The 16,919-nt window shown below is 41.0% G+C and overlaps 1 protein-coding gene across 1 annotated transcript; it reads left to right on the top strand.

The window, feature by feature from the left end:
* The first annotated feature begins 860 nt into the window (after nt 1-860).
* On the top strand, nt 861-13,567 carry sall3b (spalt-like transcription factor 3b). Its single transcript, XM_018750279.1, has 4 exons — nt 861-945; nt 8,904-11,861; nt 12,067-12,416; nt 13,067-13,567. The coding sequence occupies exons 1-4, from the start codon at nt 861-863 to the stop codon at nt 13,496-13,498; spliced, it is 3,825 nt and encodes a 1,274-aa protein (XP_018605795.1). The 3' UTR covers nt 13,499-13,567.
* The last annotated feature ends 3,352 nt before the right edge of the window (nt 13,568-16,919 follow it).

The raw sequence follows: 16,919 nt of genomic DNA, 5'->3' as shown, positions 1-16,919 counted from the left end.
CTTAAGGCTGTGCCAAGGTACTGAATTGTGGACCAACTTGTGCGCTTTGCAGCGCAAACTAAGTCAAAGGACTGTTGAAGACTCAGACCGTGTCTTCCTCTGTAGCATCTGAAAAGGGGTGGGGTGGGGGGGGGGAGAAGCAACGACAGCAAAGCGTCACAAGAAGCCGATGAAAGAAACTTTGCGAAGTGAAGAAAGCGCGGAAAAATGAAGAAATATGTGCGGAAGGGCAGATGAGATGAGTGCGTTTCATACAAAGTTTGGGCGAAGCCGTAAATGCAGTAGATGCGCGGCAATGAGAACTAAATGAAATGATTCATGTGCTGGCGGGCGAAGGATTCAAGGAAGAGCGAGAGGAAGGAGACACGGCAGCGGCTTCCTAGTTCACACGAGTTGAAGAAGGAGAGAGCCACTAAATACCTGTCCATCCATCCTCCGGCGGGGACCCCACGCAGGGTGGGAACAAGCGCTCCTCGTGGGGTTTCTTTGTGGATAACTGCACCAGGACAGTCGGAAGAGAGCGAGGAGTGAGGAGGGCTAACATCGCAGAGTCCATCCCATCATTTCCATAGCTGGAGTGCAGCCAATCCTCCAGCGCAAGGCTCCATTAATCTCCATGCATTATTCACTATCATAATCGTATACCCACCGCGCGCAATCCGGTGCGCAACAGCTTCCGCGGCGGCTCGGGCGGCGGCGGCCGCGGCTCATTTGCGCACTTTGGCAACTCGAAGAGTCGGGGACGTGCGCTTTTCCCCTACTTTTCCCCCCTTTTCTCCTCTCTCTCCCTCCTCCCTCGCTGCTGATGCGTGTGTGCAGAAAGCACGGGGAAGGACAAGGAGCAAAGAAGCAGCAGCATCATGTCCCGGCGCAAGCAGGCGAACCCGCAGCACCTCCGCTCGGACCAGGAGCCCAAAGCACCCCACATAGCGTCACAAGAAGACGGTAAGAGTGTCTCCTCTCACAGCCCACGCAGGGGGAGATTGATTCCCTGCAGTTTTCGCCCTTACATCGACGTGCGGGAGTTGCTGAAAACCTTATTGACGGTTTCTGTTAGTTTCCAGCAGCGGTGTGTGGACGCGTCCTGTACCTGAGCCTGTACTGCGCTCGTGGAGCAGATCTGAGGCCGGTGCCGTATTTTCACCACTTTTTTCTCTGGTTTTACCGACTGTCTGTAGTCGCCACCCTTATTTATCCCGGAATTCTCACTTACTTAGTTTGTATTACGCGAGGGATTGTTCGTTTCTGCTTCCCACACCGGTGATGCGATCACTTAGTTTCTGCGCCTCGTGGACGTGCGAAACCACGTGTTTGTGCGAATTCCAGACGTCTTATTTCCCGTGTTTTTGTTTTTTTTTTTTTTTTTTTGAATGTAGTTACAGTGTCACTGAACTCGGCGAAAGGGCCAGTTTGGCGCCCTGGTTCCACTCCGATCATAACTGTTGGTGTGTGGAAAGTAGAGGTGTCGGGGGGAAAAGCTGCTGCTGCTGCTGCTGCTATGGCGCGGTGTGCGAAGCGCTTCGAGCGACACTTTGGCTTCGGCGCTCCGTGGGAACGTCGTTCCGTCCGCGCTGAGAACGTGCGCTGTTGCTGCTGCCGCTTCTGCTGCTTCTGCTGCTGCTGTCACACACTGACTGTCACTGTGCAGTAACACACCGGCCTGAGACTCAACACTTTTACACACACACACACACACACACACACACTCGTGTTCAGTCTTACTGCAGTAACCAAAGGCTGTGCGAATTCCGACACTGTATCAGAGCTTAAAATAGCAAATTGGTCATTTATGTTTTTCTTTTTTTAACCCCCCCCCCCTTTTTTTTCGCAAATGTCTTTGTCTTAGGTCCGACTTCACATTAAAGTGTGTACAATCACTGTTGCTGAAATGATCACATATGTATTTTTTTTACCTATGGAGTAACTGGCAATATACTATATTATATACTGTACATTTTAAATTATACATTGGCTGTCTACTGTACTACCGTAAAAGTGTGTGCTTCGCACTTCTCAGCCTACATCTTTTATACAAAAATTAAGTTTATAAAATGTCTCACAAAGATTTCGATTTTATTAGTTTTACACTGGTGCGTTAAATGGGAGTGGGGATCTAAACGGGAACTGATACAGTGTACTCGAAATTTCCTGTAAAATTATTTTGGATTGGATGCAGCTGAGAATAAATACCACTTTTTCTGTAATGTTTAATACAAGCAGTGGCCCTACATGCTGCTGGATGATTTTTGTATGTCATCAAGCCGAAATATCAGTTAAAAACCATACTGCTTCATATTTATTTGAGATATGTATTCAGTAATAGCCCCTTATTTTTGTATAATTAGACTTCACATGAAATGATATAGAACACAGCAGAAAGTTTGGGCAGATTTTTCTTTTCTTTTCTTTTCTCTCCAGTTCAATAGAGCAAGTTTAAAAAAAAAAAAAGAATTGCTAGCATATGCCTGGGTAAATTAAGTTCATCCCATTGTTATGGAAATGTTTTTGTTTACTTCATCACATAGAATTTCTCACACTTGGTTTGTCTTGTATTTCCTCCAAAGACGACATGATCAGATGAAAGGGTGTATTTTAAACCCCTGAAAGGGACTTTCTGTGAGAGAACTTCACTGAATATCACTGAGAGATTCTGATTAAAAAGTTAGTATAGTATTCAAAATAAATAAAAGCTGCACCCTTAAACCCAAGCACTCCAAAGATCCCTTTTCAAGATCAGTATTTGTTTTTTTTTTTTTTATTGTGAATTGAGAGATAATCATATTAATTGTGCCACCAGGCACGTTTAAATTAGTACGTTTGTGAATGGATAAATGTACATACAGCTTTTTTTTCCTGCTAATATACCGGCTGACAGTACTTGTGCTGGCTCCGGAGGGTCAGGATAGTTTGTAATTTCTCCATTGCAAGAGTGGAATTGTGCATCTTTACCTACAGTGTAAATCACAGATGACGAGAGGAGAGTGGTGCTTTTCTTAAATGAAGATATATTTATAGATTTAAGAGAATTTTCTGTTTGGAAATGTAATATTATCTGACTTTTTAGAAAGAAAAAATTACAGTTGCTCATGTTTGGCTGGTGTATTTTTTTCTTTCTTTTATTTTAATAAATATACATGGTTTCATGGATGGATAGAAATATCTCATTTGGAATTTACAGAAATATGTCATTTGCAAGAAAAAAAGCTACTTGTTCATAACGAGCAGGTGCATTTTATACATACTGTACGTTGTTTCACTGTTCTGATGTCGTGCTTAATTAGTATCTGAAAGAATAATTTCTTTTGCCATTTTTCTCTCACAGTTGTTATAGTGATGCTCTGATCTTACTGCAAATGAGGAAGGATTCCGAACAGATTCCCACTCTGTTTATAGCATTTTATTTAGTTTGCATCAAACTAAATTTGCAAAGGTGTGTGCTGAAATAATAATATGAAGCATTTATAAACTTGTTGTTTATGGTGTTTTACATTTACAAAGTGACATTTTTAAAATCAAAATTTCTCCAGTCAGAAAAAGTGCTCAGTTTTCTTCTTCATGACTGAGATTGGTGTGCATTTTTTACACTGCTTCGTGGTGTACTTTGTCGTGAATATTTATTCTGGGGAATCACTTCGGTTTTCGCAGTAAATGAGAATATGACTGGAACCGAATGTACTTTGGGACTAGAGTATTTCTGTTAATTATTTTGCCCGGCATCCCGAGACAAAAGGTATATCTTAGCATTCCTAGGCGTGAAGATTAAGATCTGTGTCAAAATGGCTTCCATAAACACAGCAGCATCCCTGTAGAGTGGATGCTGTGGCAGCTGAGCAAATAAAGAGACGAGTCTCTTAGAAAACTGAAACAATGCAAATGCTGAGAAGCACAATGAGCGCAGACAGGTTCGACCAAAAATGTAAGGGACTTTTGTCAGTCATATTCGAATTTTGCACCTTTCCGAAATAAGCGGGAAACACACACACGCTCAAAGTAAGTCAAAAGTGTCATTTTCGCTGCACGTCACATAGCTTGTTTGACTACAGTTGGTACAGGTTCTCATATATAAACTCATATTTATTGGTAGCGGGCGACTGTTTCTTTCATCTAAATAATTTAGCAGAATCCTGATGTTGATGTGTTATGCAGATACGTTTGCACCCATAATAAACAACTTGCACTGGTGTTTGTAACTGTGTATTACCTCCAGTTCAAACCAATGCATCTATTAATTCAGTGGACAAGAAGTCATATATTGTTAGAAAGAGAGGAATATACATCTTTATTCAGCGATCTGTGTGGTTATGTGTGCTTAATATAACATAAGGTATTATGTACAACGTTAATTTCTCACAAAGGGTAAGAAGGTACGTAGGCCAAATTCAAAATAAGGTACAGTTTTTTGTAAATATGGGCAAACATCCGTAGTACATCGACAGGCTTTGAAAATCTCTCGTGTTCATTTAGTTCAACCTGGTTTGTTTCATAACTTAAGGCCTGGGATGGATACCAAGCTTATTCCCTTTTTGAGGGAAATAAGGAGAGAAATAAGAAAAACACTGGGAAGATGAGAGGTGACATTCTGTTTGGGCTTTTTTAAAAAAAAAAAATAAATAAATTTTCTTTCCTTGGTGAGTTAAAAAAAAAAAAAAAGTTCAACGTAAGCCTTATGTACAATATTTTCTTCATGGAAGCTCTGCAGTTGATCTGACCTGTTTCTGCGCTCCCTTTGTAAAAGGCTCGCTTTGTTTCCCAAAGTAGCACATTAGGGTCCTTTTGTGCTGCGACTATGAAAAGGTGGGATTGCATGGAGTGCCAACAAGCCCCCTGTTGCCCCCTCCCCCACTGGGGGTGGCTAGTTAAGAGGGCTTTGATAGAGCCTGCTGACTTAACCTTTGCCTGTCATACCCTGCCAAAGGCGACCGCTAGAGGTCAAGCTCATAATATGGCTGGTGCCTTGGCGGGAATCGCTTCGATACCGCGCATAGACCCGGGTTCCGGTGAAGGCCCGCTGTCGCTTCACATCTTCCCTTCCATCGAGTGTCATCGCAGGCGTGTCAAGTGCGCTTGTGTCCCAGCAATCTGTGTTTGCCAGCCCGTTTTTGGGCAGTCTCCAGGGGTTTGTTCCCATCCTTTATCATGATAAACATGTTTGTCGTAACTTGTTACTCAAGTTATTACTTATATATATATATTAGATATAACAGTGTGCGGGCATATATGCGCATACATTACACTGCATTTTGTGGTTTGCATAATTTATGTATATTAGTAGTAACAGATTTTATTTGCTCCTTAGAATATTTGCTTAGCGACAGTGTTTGAATTCTTGTTGTTGTTGTTTCCAAGTGAGGGACTGAAAAACACAGGGAAAACAGTGACAGAACAGTTGCTCCAAACTTCGTTTGCCCTGCTTCTTTCCTCCTTTAATCCCCCATCACTGGTGGCGATCTCGGGACCACCCACTTAGATGTGCCAGAGATGTTTGGGAAGAAGTCGGATCTTTTCACATTGAAAATGCCATCTTTTGATTACAGTTCAGGGCCCCAAAAATGTTCACATGTGACGGCCGGTTGAAAGGAAGAGTCAGCGTTTCGCAGTGCAGCATCTCATAACAACTATCGTGTTGCTTAACCTTTAAAAAATGAAAGAGTGTGCAAAATGCAAATGATCTATGTCTGCCCTGTTTTAGCACTTGAAACCTCTGTAGAATAGTTCAAATAAGTTATGGAACTCTTATGGTAGATGTTAGAATGTTGAAAGGTAAGTCTTTGATAAGAGGACATCAGTATTCAATTTACTTATTAATTTAAATATTTGTTAATGAAACAATACGTTTGCCACCATATTTTATTTGCCTTTCTCAGGTCATTTATTGGACTGCAATTTCTTCTAATTGTATTAATAAGGCTGAAATGACAGTATATTTCTGTTATTTCAGAATGATAAACGTATTAACACAAAGGTGAGACTTCTGATGCAAATGAATATATTTCACTCTCATAAGTCATAAAAAGGCACAAACCAGAATAGTTATTCCTTACGGATGATGATGTTCTTATATCTGTTTTAAGACTTTTCTTTGAATAATAGCTTTAAAAATTGAACCGTGAAGCGTTAGCAGTAAATCAAAGACACTATGTGAACCACGAGAAAGTCCTTTATTTTTTTCTCAGAACGGATGAAACAATCTTCATACATTCTTTGGCTTTTTTTCTACTCGTTTAACCTAACGGGGATTTTCAATTGGCACGATGTTTAAAAGTGTGGGAAAGTATTAAGAATACAGACACAGAGACAAAGAGAACTGAGCAGTATCATTGTCATGGTAAATTTTGCTTTCTGTGTAAATATATTTCTGCGTTCTCTCTGACCGAGGGACATTCAAAACACTCTACCGGGCATTCTTTTATGTATTATTAATGTATACATGCCATTGTTGACTGTTTTTAAATTATTTTAATAACCTGACATCAATAGTGTTAGGGTCAAGATCAGCGAGAATGATAATACACTTGACTTGAATGGCCTTGCTGGGGAATTCATCACATTGTGCCCAGATTAGAAGTCGATGTGCCTACACATGGCCCTGAGATTTTTATGTGGCATTTCAGGTTTCAGTTTTGCAAATATACCCTCTTTTACCAATAATAATAGAAGATTTATATTTAATCTGGAATAACTTCCTTGCTGGTGTGCGATGAATTATTTCCTTCTAAAAGCGAATGCAACTAATGGTATTGTGGCGAATGTTGAATATACAGTATATAATGCGTGTAATTTTGAAGTAAGCCTTAGACAATTTGTCAACTTAGCTGTGAGTGAATACTTTTTGAGTTTAATGTTTTTTTCGTTCAGGCTGTAAAGTGAAATAAAATCATTGTGACTGTAGTGTTAATTAAGCCTCGGGCCATTGGATAGATCTGATAGGATGTCCAACAGGGTTTTGCTGATTATTAATTATGGTAAACAAACGGGGGCCTGGTTATTGGCTTGTCACTTTGGCATGGAGTGCAACCAGGATGATCCATTGTTTCAGTGATAAATGATTCAGCGACGCCTGTCCAGTAAGACACTGCAAAGTGTGTTTCCTGCAGAAAAGCGCCCAACTTTTTGTCAAACCGTAATGTAAAAGACTTCAGAATCTGTCAGGATAATTTAAATGATACCAGTAATCAGCCAAAAAAAGTTTTATTTAGCGCTATGTTTATTTTGCCCACAATTGTCTTTTGTTATAATCTAAAATGAAATAAACACTAAAGGCTTTTGTGCACTTTAAGTCATCCTAACAGAAAATGAATTGATCGGTTTGTTTTAGTCGGCGCAAGAACGCTTGTCAATCACACTGGTGATTATTTTGACAAGAGAACTGGAATAAAACATGAGCACAAGAATGCCTGTATCTTTCTAGAAAACTGTGAATACTAAGGAAAGCTCATACCTGCTCTTTGTTTAAGCTTTTTCTCTAAATGGCATGTTGCCTTTTTTGCAGTCATCATAATCTAAAAAAATATATTTTCAATCATTATTAGGCATTAGTTGGACATAGTTAAACTAGGTATTTATATATCTTATGAATAACTGCAGCCTTTATTACCGCTGTGTATAATGTTTAAAATGTATCTACTCTATGTTCTAATAATAATTTATAAAACGTTACAAAATTACTTTTCATTTTCCTTAATGAACACGGCGCATGAGGAGTATATTTTGATGTTTCTGTTTCTTGTCAGTCCCAAGCTGCTGCATGTCTGACACATTGCGAAGGAGAATTGTGGTCATTAAATATATTCGTTGCTCGGCGCATGACAGCAACCCAGGGGACAGGAAGTGACTTCCTACAGCAGGGAATAAACATGTGGAACTAATTACAGACCTTCTTTGCCTGGATTCTAGCATGTAATTTGTGTAATCTTATTTTTATTTAAGAAAAAAGGAAGAGTTCCGGTAAAATCTAAAAAACACCGGGTTAAAAGTAATGTTGACACAAGCCAGAACACATACTGGTTACGGCCTAATGCAGCCGGTTGAGTTACAGTGACAGCTTTCAAGCAGTTCTCCAGCTCATAAAAAACAAAGAAAATACCATGTTGACTTGCATTACTTAGCTATGAATGGTTTTGTTAAAACAGCACAGGAAAATAAAATGGCTCTCATGCACATCACAGTAAAACACGTAACGATAATGTGAAAAACCTAAGCAAGATGGGCTGAAACCACCCTGCTCGCGTTCTGACAGAGCCAGCTTTCTAGGTTCCTTTTCAGCAAACATTAAACGATAGTTAGCGTTTCATTTCAGTTTCATTTCTTAAGCTGTTTCTAAAGGTCATTTACCGTGTGCTGCAGTGACGTTTACCGCGTCTAGCGCGACAAGTACGTTACGACAGCGGTGTTTTATCTTAGGACAATTACTACGTTCGTTGTATTGTTGTGGTTTACTCTGCTTCGCGAAGGTGTCAAACGCAATCTCTTCGTATTAGTTTTGAAATGTTTAGTGAAGTTGAATGACATTTCAAATTATTGTGGAAATGAGCATGTCTGATAATAGCAAAGGGGAATCCAAATGAGTCAATCACCGCCTTCATTTGTACGCGGTAGATGAGGCAGCTGTGAATTGTATGAATCCATTGGAAATCAATAGTTTCTATGGAATTTCATTAAGCAACAGTACCCACAATTGATAAGCCCTCATAATGTGATGGATTGTGCAAAGAAAATGATTAGATGGGTATTAGGACGGTGAATACAAAAATTGGGTCTTGACAATTGGAGAAGTAGAGCAATTAGTTAGCAGAATAAAAATGATTGATTTTGCTTATGTTAAAAAAAGATTCATTTGTGGCAGGAAGGTTGTAGCGGATCAATTCTGGTCCTCTCTCTTCATTGTCGTTGTTCCCCTCCGGCAGCTCCTGGGGATGGAGTGGACGACGCGGACAGTGGTAACGAGAGTCGCAGCAGCAGCGAGGAGACGCACGTCTGTGAGAAGTGCTGCGCCGAATTCTTCAAGTGGTCAGACTTCTGTGAGCACCAGAAGAACTGCAGGAAGAACTCCCTGGTGCTTATCATGAACGAGAACCAAGTGACGCCTCCCTCCCAAGTGTTGTCGGCCGAGCTCTCCCCGGCGCTCAGCTGTCCCAGTGACCTGGCCGATTTCGAAGATGCAGAGGGCAGCCACACGCTCGCTGAACCGGATGCAAGTGTAGACGGAGTAGAGAAAGACAATGCCGAAAGGGAAGACGAGCCCATGGAGGCAGAACGGTCCCCCGAAAAGCCGACGCATCCCGAGAAACCCACAGATTCGTCAGAGCCTGCCGTGTCCCTACCTCAGGTCCCCTCTCCATCTTCCCTGATGAGCTACAGCATGCCAAACACAAATGTAATTCTGGAGACTCTCCATGGCACCAGGGTGGCTGTGGCCCAGTTCTCCCAGAGCTTCCGCCCAGGGGCTAGCAGTGGGAGTTCCACAATGGCCATACCCATGATCCTGGACAAGTTGATGTCCTTGCAGCAGCAGCAAATGCACCAGCTCCAGCTCATCGAGCAGATTCGTAGTCAGGTGGCCGTGATGAATGGGCAACCTGTGCAATTTGCCCTAAATGCAGGCGTTGCTTCCCAGGGTCCATCTTTGGCTGCCAGCACAGGCCAACTCAGAGCTTTAAATGCCACCTCCATCCACCCGCTTCCACCCATAATGTCCTGCGCTGTAAACGGACAGGCCTCTCTCTCCCTAACTCCTGTCCTCGAGAGGTCACAGGAACAAAATTCTCAATCTTCCTGTGGAAAGTCCAGTCCAGGAATAACCATCAGTCCATCGGTTTCCACTGTTTCAGATCCCTCCAACTGCACTTCTGCATCCTCTTTGCTCCCATCTTTCACTAAGACAAGCAGCCGCTGTTCCCAGCCTCTGAACTCAAGCGCTCTACCAGTGGGACAAAGTGACCTGCTTAGCTCATCCTCTGACATGCCACTACAACCTCAGTGTTCCTCAAGTAGCGTCATCTTTCCCAATCCGCTAGCCAGCATCGCCGCCACGGCGAACGCGCTAGATCCACTCTCGGCTCTGGTGAAGCAGCGCAAGGGGAAGCCACCCAACGTGTCTATATTCGACACCAAGGCAAATTCAGAAGATCCCTTCTTCAAGCATAAGTGCAGATTCTGTGCAAAAGTGTTTGGCAGTGACAGTGCCTTGCAGATCCACCTGCGGTCACACACTGGGGAAAGACCTTTTAAATGCAACATTTGTGGCAACCGCTTCTCCACTAAGGGAAACCTGAAGGTCCATTTTCAGAGGCACAAAGAGAAGTATCCACACATTCAGATGAATCCCTACCCAGTACCGGAATACCTCGACAATGTGCCTACTAGCTCCGGCATTCCCTACGGAATGTCTTTCCCTCCGGAGAAGCCAGTGACAACATGGCTGGACAGCAAACCAGTTTTACCAACAATTCCTACTTCTGTGGGCCTTCAGCTCCCCCCGTCTCTTCCCAGCTTGGGTAGCTACGATTCTCCAAGTCTTACCCCCTTGAACAGGTCTCCACAAAGACCTTCCCCTACATCTAGTGAATGTGCATCTTTGTCTCCCAATGCTAGTGCTGAACAACGCACTCCTGCAGGCTCGGGTTCTCCACAGGCTAACATTCAGGGTGATACTCCCTCAGACCTGAAAACTGAGGGAATTCACTTACCTGCAAACTGCACAACCAGACCTGAGAAACTTCCCAGCCCTGCATCTCAGACCCTGCCAGCTACTATCAGTACAACCACAGCTACAACCACGCTGGTCACAGAGCCCAGTACTCCCCCATCTTCTGTCTCCAACCCAGTGCTTTCGATAATTACCGATCAGTTTAAGGCAAAGTTTCCGTTTGGTGGTGTCCTAGAATCAATGCAGACCTCAGAAACCTCAAAGCTGCAACAGTTAGTGGAGAACATTGACAAAAAAATGACAGACCCTAACCAGTGTGTCATTTGCCACCGTGTGCTCAGCTGTCAGAGTGCCCTGAAAATGCACTATCGAATTCACACTGGGGAGAGGCCCTTCAAATGCAAGGTTTGTGGCCGAGCATTCACCACTAAAGGCAACTTGAAGACGCATTTTGGCGTCCACAGGGCTAAACCTCCGCTGCGCGTTCAGCACTCGTGCCCAATATGTCAGAAAAAGTTCACCAATGCTGTTGTTTTGCAGCAGCACATCCGTATGCACATGGGTGGCCAGATCCCTAACACACCACTGCTTGATGACTTCCAGGACATGGAAACGGACTTCTCCTTCGACGACAAAGATTTTGCCAACATGAGCAACTATGATGATGAACTAATGGATGACAACTCTATGGAGGATGACATAGACCTCAAGGAAGGTGATACAGAGCAATCCAGTTCTCAGATTCCTTCTTCTGGTACACCTGGCATTGTGTCTTCTCCTTCAGTTATTTCACACATTGCTGCTCTAGATAATCAGATGAAAGTGACAGACTCCTCGGTAAACATGAACCACCCTCTGGGATTTAAGTCAGTGGAGAATGGTGTTATGGACCATGATCAGTTGACTACTGACTCATCCTCTGCAGTAGACTTGGAGAGCCAGAGTGCTGGAAGTCCAGCTGTCTCTGAGACATCCAGCTCCATTCAGGCTATTTCCCCAACTCTTAGCCATTCTGAGAAGCATCAGCCCAAGTCTCCGGTTATGAGCAATGTTGAAGAGTTCCAGGAAGATAGGACTGCGATCAAGTGTGAAAAACCCCAGTCTCCTGCACCTGCGTTCGAAGATGGAGCACTGGACCTTACAGCAGTCCAATTTGGCAAGCCTGTCATCAAAGAGGAGGCACCCTTCAGCATGCTGTTCTTGAGTAAAGAGCATGGTAAGTTTTAAAGGCCCGTTATCAACTTGTGAAAAAATATTCCTGCGAAAGATAAAGCAATATTATAGCCGTATCGAAGCCGTCCTCTTTTGTTTGCACTCTCTGCATTTCCGAACGTTGCGTTAACGACGTGTTAAAGTAGAGAAACCTGCAAGGCGTATTGAAATAACAAACTCTGAGATGTTTGAACCTGTTTTTGCTCTAGGTCCAAGTCAAAGTTCTCCAAGCCTGGTGACCAGCACAGCGCCCAGCACAATCAAAATCGAAATCAATGGCCACAGCAAGCCCCTCCACACAAGTGAGGGGTCACACCTAACGTTTGGTATCCCCACAGTCCCAGAGAACGGGGTCACCGCTGGAATCACCTCCATGCTTGCCCCGCTTGCCCCGCCTCCCCCACCCCGTCGGACTCCCAAGCAGCATAACTGCCACTCATGCGGGAAAAGTTTCTCCTCAGCCAGTGCCCTGCAGATCCATGAGCGAACGCACACTGGGGAGAAACCTTTTGGGTGCTCAATCTGTGGCAGAGCTTTCACCACAAAAGGAAACTTAAAAGTATGTGGATGTCATTTCAAGTATTTTCTCATCAGAAAGACTGGTGTCAATTTACTTTTGTGAAAAACAGCTGAGAAATTAAGATCTCCTACAAACCGATGGGAGGTTACATCAACTAATTTATGTTCCGTTGCTTATTTCTCATTGTGCACGATGGCCATGTGCATTTTTGTAACCTGTATTTGAAGCGTTACCGAAGCAGATGAGAAAGTATGTTGCGAAGAAATACCGAAATAATCGGCTGAGAGGTCATGAAAGGAGGAATCGTGTTTGATTTTAGTTATTAATAATATTGACGTTTCTGTTTTGTATCACTGGAAGATGCAATTGAATCATATGCAGATTTTATTAAATGAGATATTCTTAAAATACTAGTGGAATTATCTTCAGAAAAATGCACTAGAATTATGACTTTTTCAGAGAAAACCTAATCTGAAGATTTTTTTATTATGAATCAGATTTGCAATTACATATATTTGTATATATGATACCGTATATAATGTCTTTCACCAGTTTAAATGGCAAGAAAAGTACAAGTTATACACTGTATACGGTGGGACAGAAGGTCCTTTGTATCGAATATGAAGGGTAATGATTTTGAAGTTAATGTCGCTAAACTCTCATGATACTTTCTGAAATTTCTCACCTAGGTGCACATGGGCACCCATATGTGGAACAACGCACCAGCCCGGAGGGGACGCCGTCTGTCGGTGGAGAACCCCATGACTCTGCTTGGCGGTGATGCCATGAAGTTCAGCGAAATGTTTCAAAAGGACTTTGCAGTAAGAGCCATGAACATCGACCCCAGCTTCTGGAACCAGTACGCGGCAGCAATCACCAATGGCCTGGCAATGAAGAACAACGAGATCTCAGTCATTCAGAACAGGGGGATCCCCCCGCTTCCCGTCTCCTTGGGGGGCAGCGGCATTCCCTCGCTGGGGAGCCTCACGGGGGGCATAGAGAGGGCGCACACTGGCAAGAGTCCACCCATAATAAGTCTTGAAAAAACAAGCATGGACCTGAGAGCCAGTCACCCCTTCTCCAGGTTTATTGAGGACGACAAAGAGATTGGAATCAACTAACTTAAATGATACAAATGAAAGAACTACGAAGAGATTCAACTGTTAAATCAGTTTAAATACTATGTACTATATTATGTACAGATAATGTTTCTCCTTTCGAAACTGTAGTATTTAGTATTTGTTAGAGGTTGCTCTATCTTTACCCTGCTCTCATTTGGTCACATTATTTGCTTATTCAAAACAATTACAGAACACCTTGTTTAAACTGTCCTGCATGGTACTTGGTTGGTTCAAATTAGTGCATTTCACTGATTTTAGCGATATATTTTGTTTTTAATGCATTAACTTGTTTATGACATGCTAATCTCTAATTTATTAGAGTAATATGAAAAGTGATGTGTTTGTCATCTGCATAAACAGAGGCTGACTTTGGTCTGGTCACTCTGCATTTTTTGTACGCTGTACAATAAGAGTCTTGAATTTATGAGATTTAATGAGGCCCTGAAATGGATTGTTTTAGTGTTTGCTTTTTTCTCATGATGTTGAAAACTTGAAGTATGTCTGAACTGTTGTAATCTTTACATTTAGTTCTTCTACATTGTAATACTAATGTCCTTAGTATTTATAATGTAAAAAATGCGGGTATAGGAAAATATATTTAATAGCCCTGTTTTAGTGAATTTTTTCTAATAAGTGGATTGCAGACATTAGACAGATTATGACACTTCTAATAAAGATTAAAAAGTCATCTTCTTTAAATAAAATGAAAATGTGATTTTTTTTTTTAAATGGGGAAGTCAGGCACACATGCTGCCACAAGTTCATACAGTTAGTAGCAGTTGATATCTTTCGGTACATTTTTGAACACTACAAGACAGTCTTTTTTACATTTCTAAAATAATACTTATAAGGAGACCCTTCAAGGTAATTTATAATTTTCACATCAGATAGTTTTTCACTTGAAATACAACATACAATGTAAATTTCCCTAGAAATGACTGACAACATCTCCACATAGCAATCTGACTTTAGAGAAGATTAAAAAAAAAAACAAATTAAGTGCATTTCCTCTATTGTTTCGTTATTGTGTATGCTTTAACTCCGGTCTTTCAGACGAGTAGGTTCAAGCTGCTGTTATAAAACCTGCAAAAAGGGTGCATCATTTCATGCTTTTTAATTCTGCTTGAACATTTTTGCAACACTGCAGTAAAGCCATTGTTGCTACGCATTCACATTCAAAGGAACCTTTATTTTTAAACCGAAGACTTGCATTCTACCATAAATGATCTAAATTTGTGAAAAAGCCAGATATTTAAAATTAACGGAAATTAGCACTGGCAGTATACCTAATATCTACTACCTCATTTTGTGTTATGTAAAAATGTAGTGAGACTCAAGGATTAAAAACCACAACTAACCACAATATTACATGAGAAGGAAGGCTACTTCTTTTCTCCTTTAAATTTATATGCAAATGAAGTACAATGATCATTTAAATCAAGAATATGCATTATGTATTGCTTAAAGCTTCTTTAGGTCTCCTAATTTAAAACATATATATATGTTTCTCTTTCTTTAATGTTTGTTTTATCTATATGTAACAGTGGTTTGTGTCAATGTAGTATTATTTTACAGATACTGATTAATTGTTCAAATTACACAAAATTCATCTGCTGTCTCCCTGTGTGATCAGTCAGTTCAAAATGGCATCTTACTGTTAATACTATATGCATATTGTCTTTTAATATTAGGTAACAGTCTTCAACCCTTAAGTAAAATCCCGTATTTCGTTAAATTTAAGAGGATTCCTAAATTACTGTTAAACGGATTAATATTGTTTAAATCTGTAGGGTATTTATAATATTGTAAACAGACTGTTCAGGTTTGCATTTCATAATTGCTTTGCAATACTGCTAATGTTAAATTCAGCTGTTGAAAATTCTATCTCTCCAAAGACATGGGTTGGATAAATTCAGAGTATTTTTTTGCAATTTATATGTACATTTCATTTATTTAAGTGGTTTCCTGTCGGGGAGCATCTATACAGCAAAATCCAAATAATAAAATTAATTATTCAGAAACCAGCAATCCCATTAGTGTTTTGCTTATTAAAGGATAGAGGAAATGTTTTTTTATGTTAGGCATACAAAATAACTTCTTTGAAAGGCCATGTCTGATATCCTATTTTATTCCAACCAGACTTCTTATTTCAAAATGACCACAGTTAATGCTGAAGTATTTTTGTCTATATGTAGCCACAGCCAAATACCTTTGTTGGTTTCCTTAAAAATGTGCAGAGATTTAATAAAATGCATTTTTCTTTTATGTTTGACATTTGGTGTTTTACTAACATTTAATGAGAAACATATTTAATGAAACAGGCAACACTGTGAAGGAACCAGATGGACCAGTCTAAGTGTTTTATTGAAACTGATAAATTATAAAGCTGAAATGATTAGTAAGGGATCTCAAACACCAAATTCCGCAAAGAAAAAATAAGAAAGCCACACTCAGAAACAGCCTTAAATAAGTATGTATTTTACATGCCTCTACAAATTAAATAGAAAATCCACTTTTTTGAAGGTGAGGTACAGAATAACTTGACATATATCCTGCATAAACATTATATAAAGCAAAGAGGTGTTTACACACATTTCACAAATAAACCTCCAGAGACATCAACAGAGAATCTCAGTAAACCCAGACAGACACAATGTAAACAGAGGTTTCATTATATAGTTGTATTTATCTTTTTTCTTTGATTTTCATTTTATTTTGGAACAAAATCTAACCTATAATTTCTTTCTTTTTCCTTTAAATTACTTAAAAAACTGTCATTGTCCAAAGTCCCACCCATGTTACCCTTGGCAATCTACAGTCTGTCAGTTGCAAGCAAATAAAATGAAGTGTAATCAGTCACTGAGGATGACTGTGATTCACTTGGTCCATTTAGTGGAGATAACGGCCCCTGGCTCACTTTAGGACTGGAGACTGCAGGCTGCCTTGCTCTTGATTTTTGGAGGGAAAAAAATTAGATATATAATATATACTCTGAAATACTCTCTCTCCCTCTCTCTCTCTATATATATTATATATATGCACAACTTTTTTGTTTATTCCATATCAAAATATGATCTGTTTCATTTTTGTAAATATTGGACAAATATATTTGGACGGGGGGGTGCGGTGGCGCAGTGGGTTGGACCACAGTCCTGCTCTTCAGTGGGTCTGGGGTTCGAGTCCCGCTTGGGGTGCCTTGCGACGGACTGGCGTCCCGTCCTGGGTGTGTCCCCTCCCCCTCCGGCCTTACGCCCTGTGTTACCGGGTTGGCTCCGGTTCCCCGTGACCCCGTGTGGGACAAGCGGTTCTGAAAATGTGTGTGTGTGTGTATATTTGGATGGAATTTATGCTTAGTACCTATGATTGTAGACTTTCTGTTAATTTTAATACTATTAACCTGCTTTGATGTAATTTTTACAAT

The sequence above is a fragment of the Scleropages formosus genome, chromosome 23, assembly GCF_900964775.1.
Source record: "Scleropages formosus chromosome 23, fSclFor1.1, whole genome shotgun sequence".
Taxonomy (NCBI): Eukaryota; Metazoa; Chordata; class Actinopteri; order Osteoglossiformes; family Osteoglossidae; genus Scleropages; species Scleropages formosus.
This window is presented reverse-complemented; position numbering and strand designations above follow the sequence as displayed.

Coding starts and splice junctions, on each gene's coding strand:
- sall3b (XM_018750279.1), top strand. CDS start 861: ATGTCCCGGCGCAAGCAGGCGAACCCGCAGCACCTCCGCTCGGACCAG. Junction 946..8,903: donor CATAGCGTCACAAGAAGACG/GTAAGAGTGTCT, acceptor CCCCTCCGGCAG/CTCCTGGGGATGGAGTGGAC. Junction 11,862..12,066: donor GTTCTTGAGTAAAGAGCATG/GTAAGTTTTAAA, acceptor TTTTTGCTCTAG/GTCCAAGTCAAAGTTCTCCA.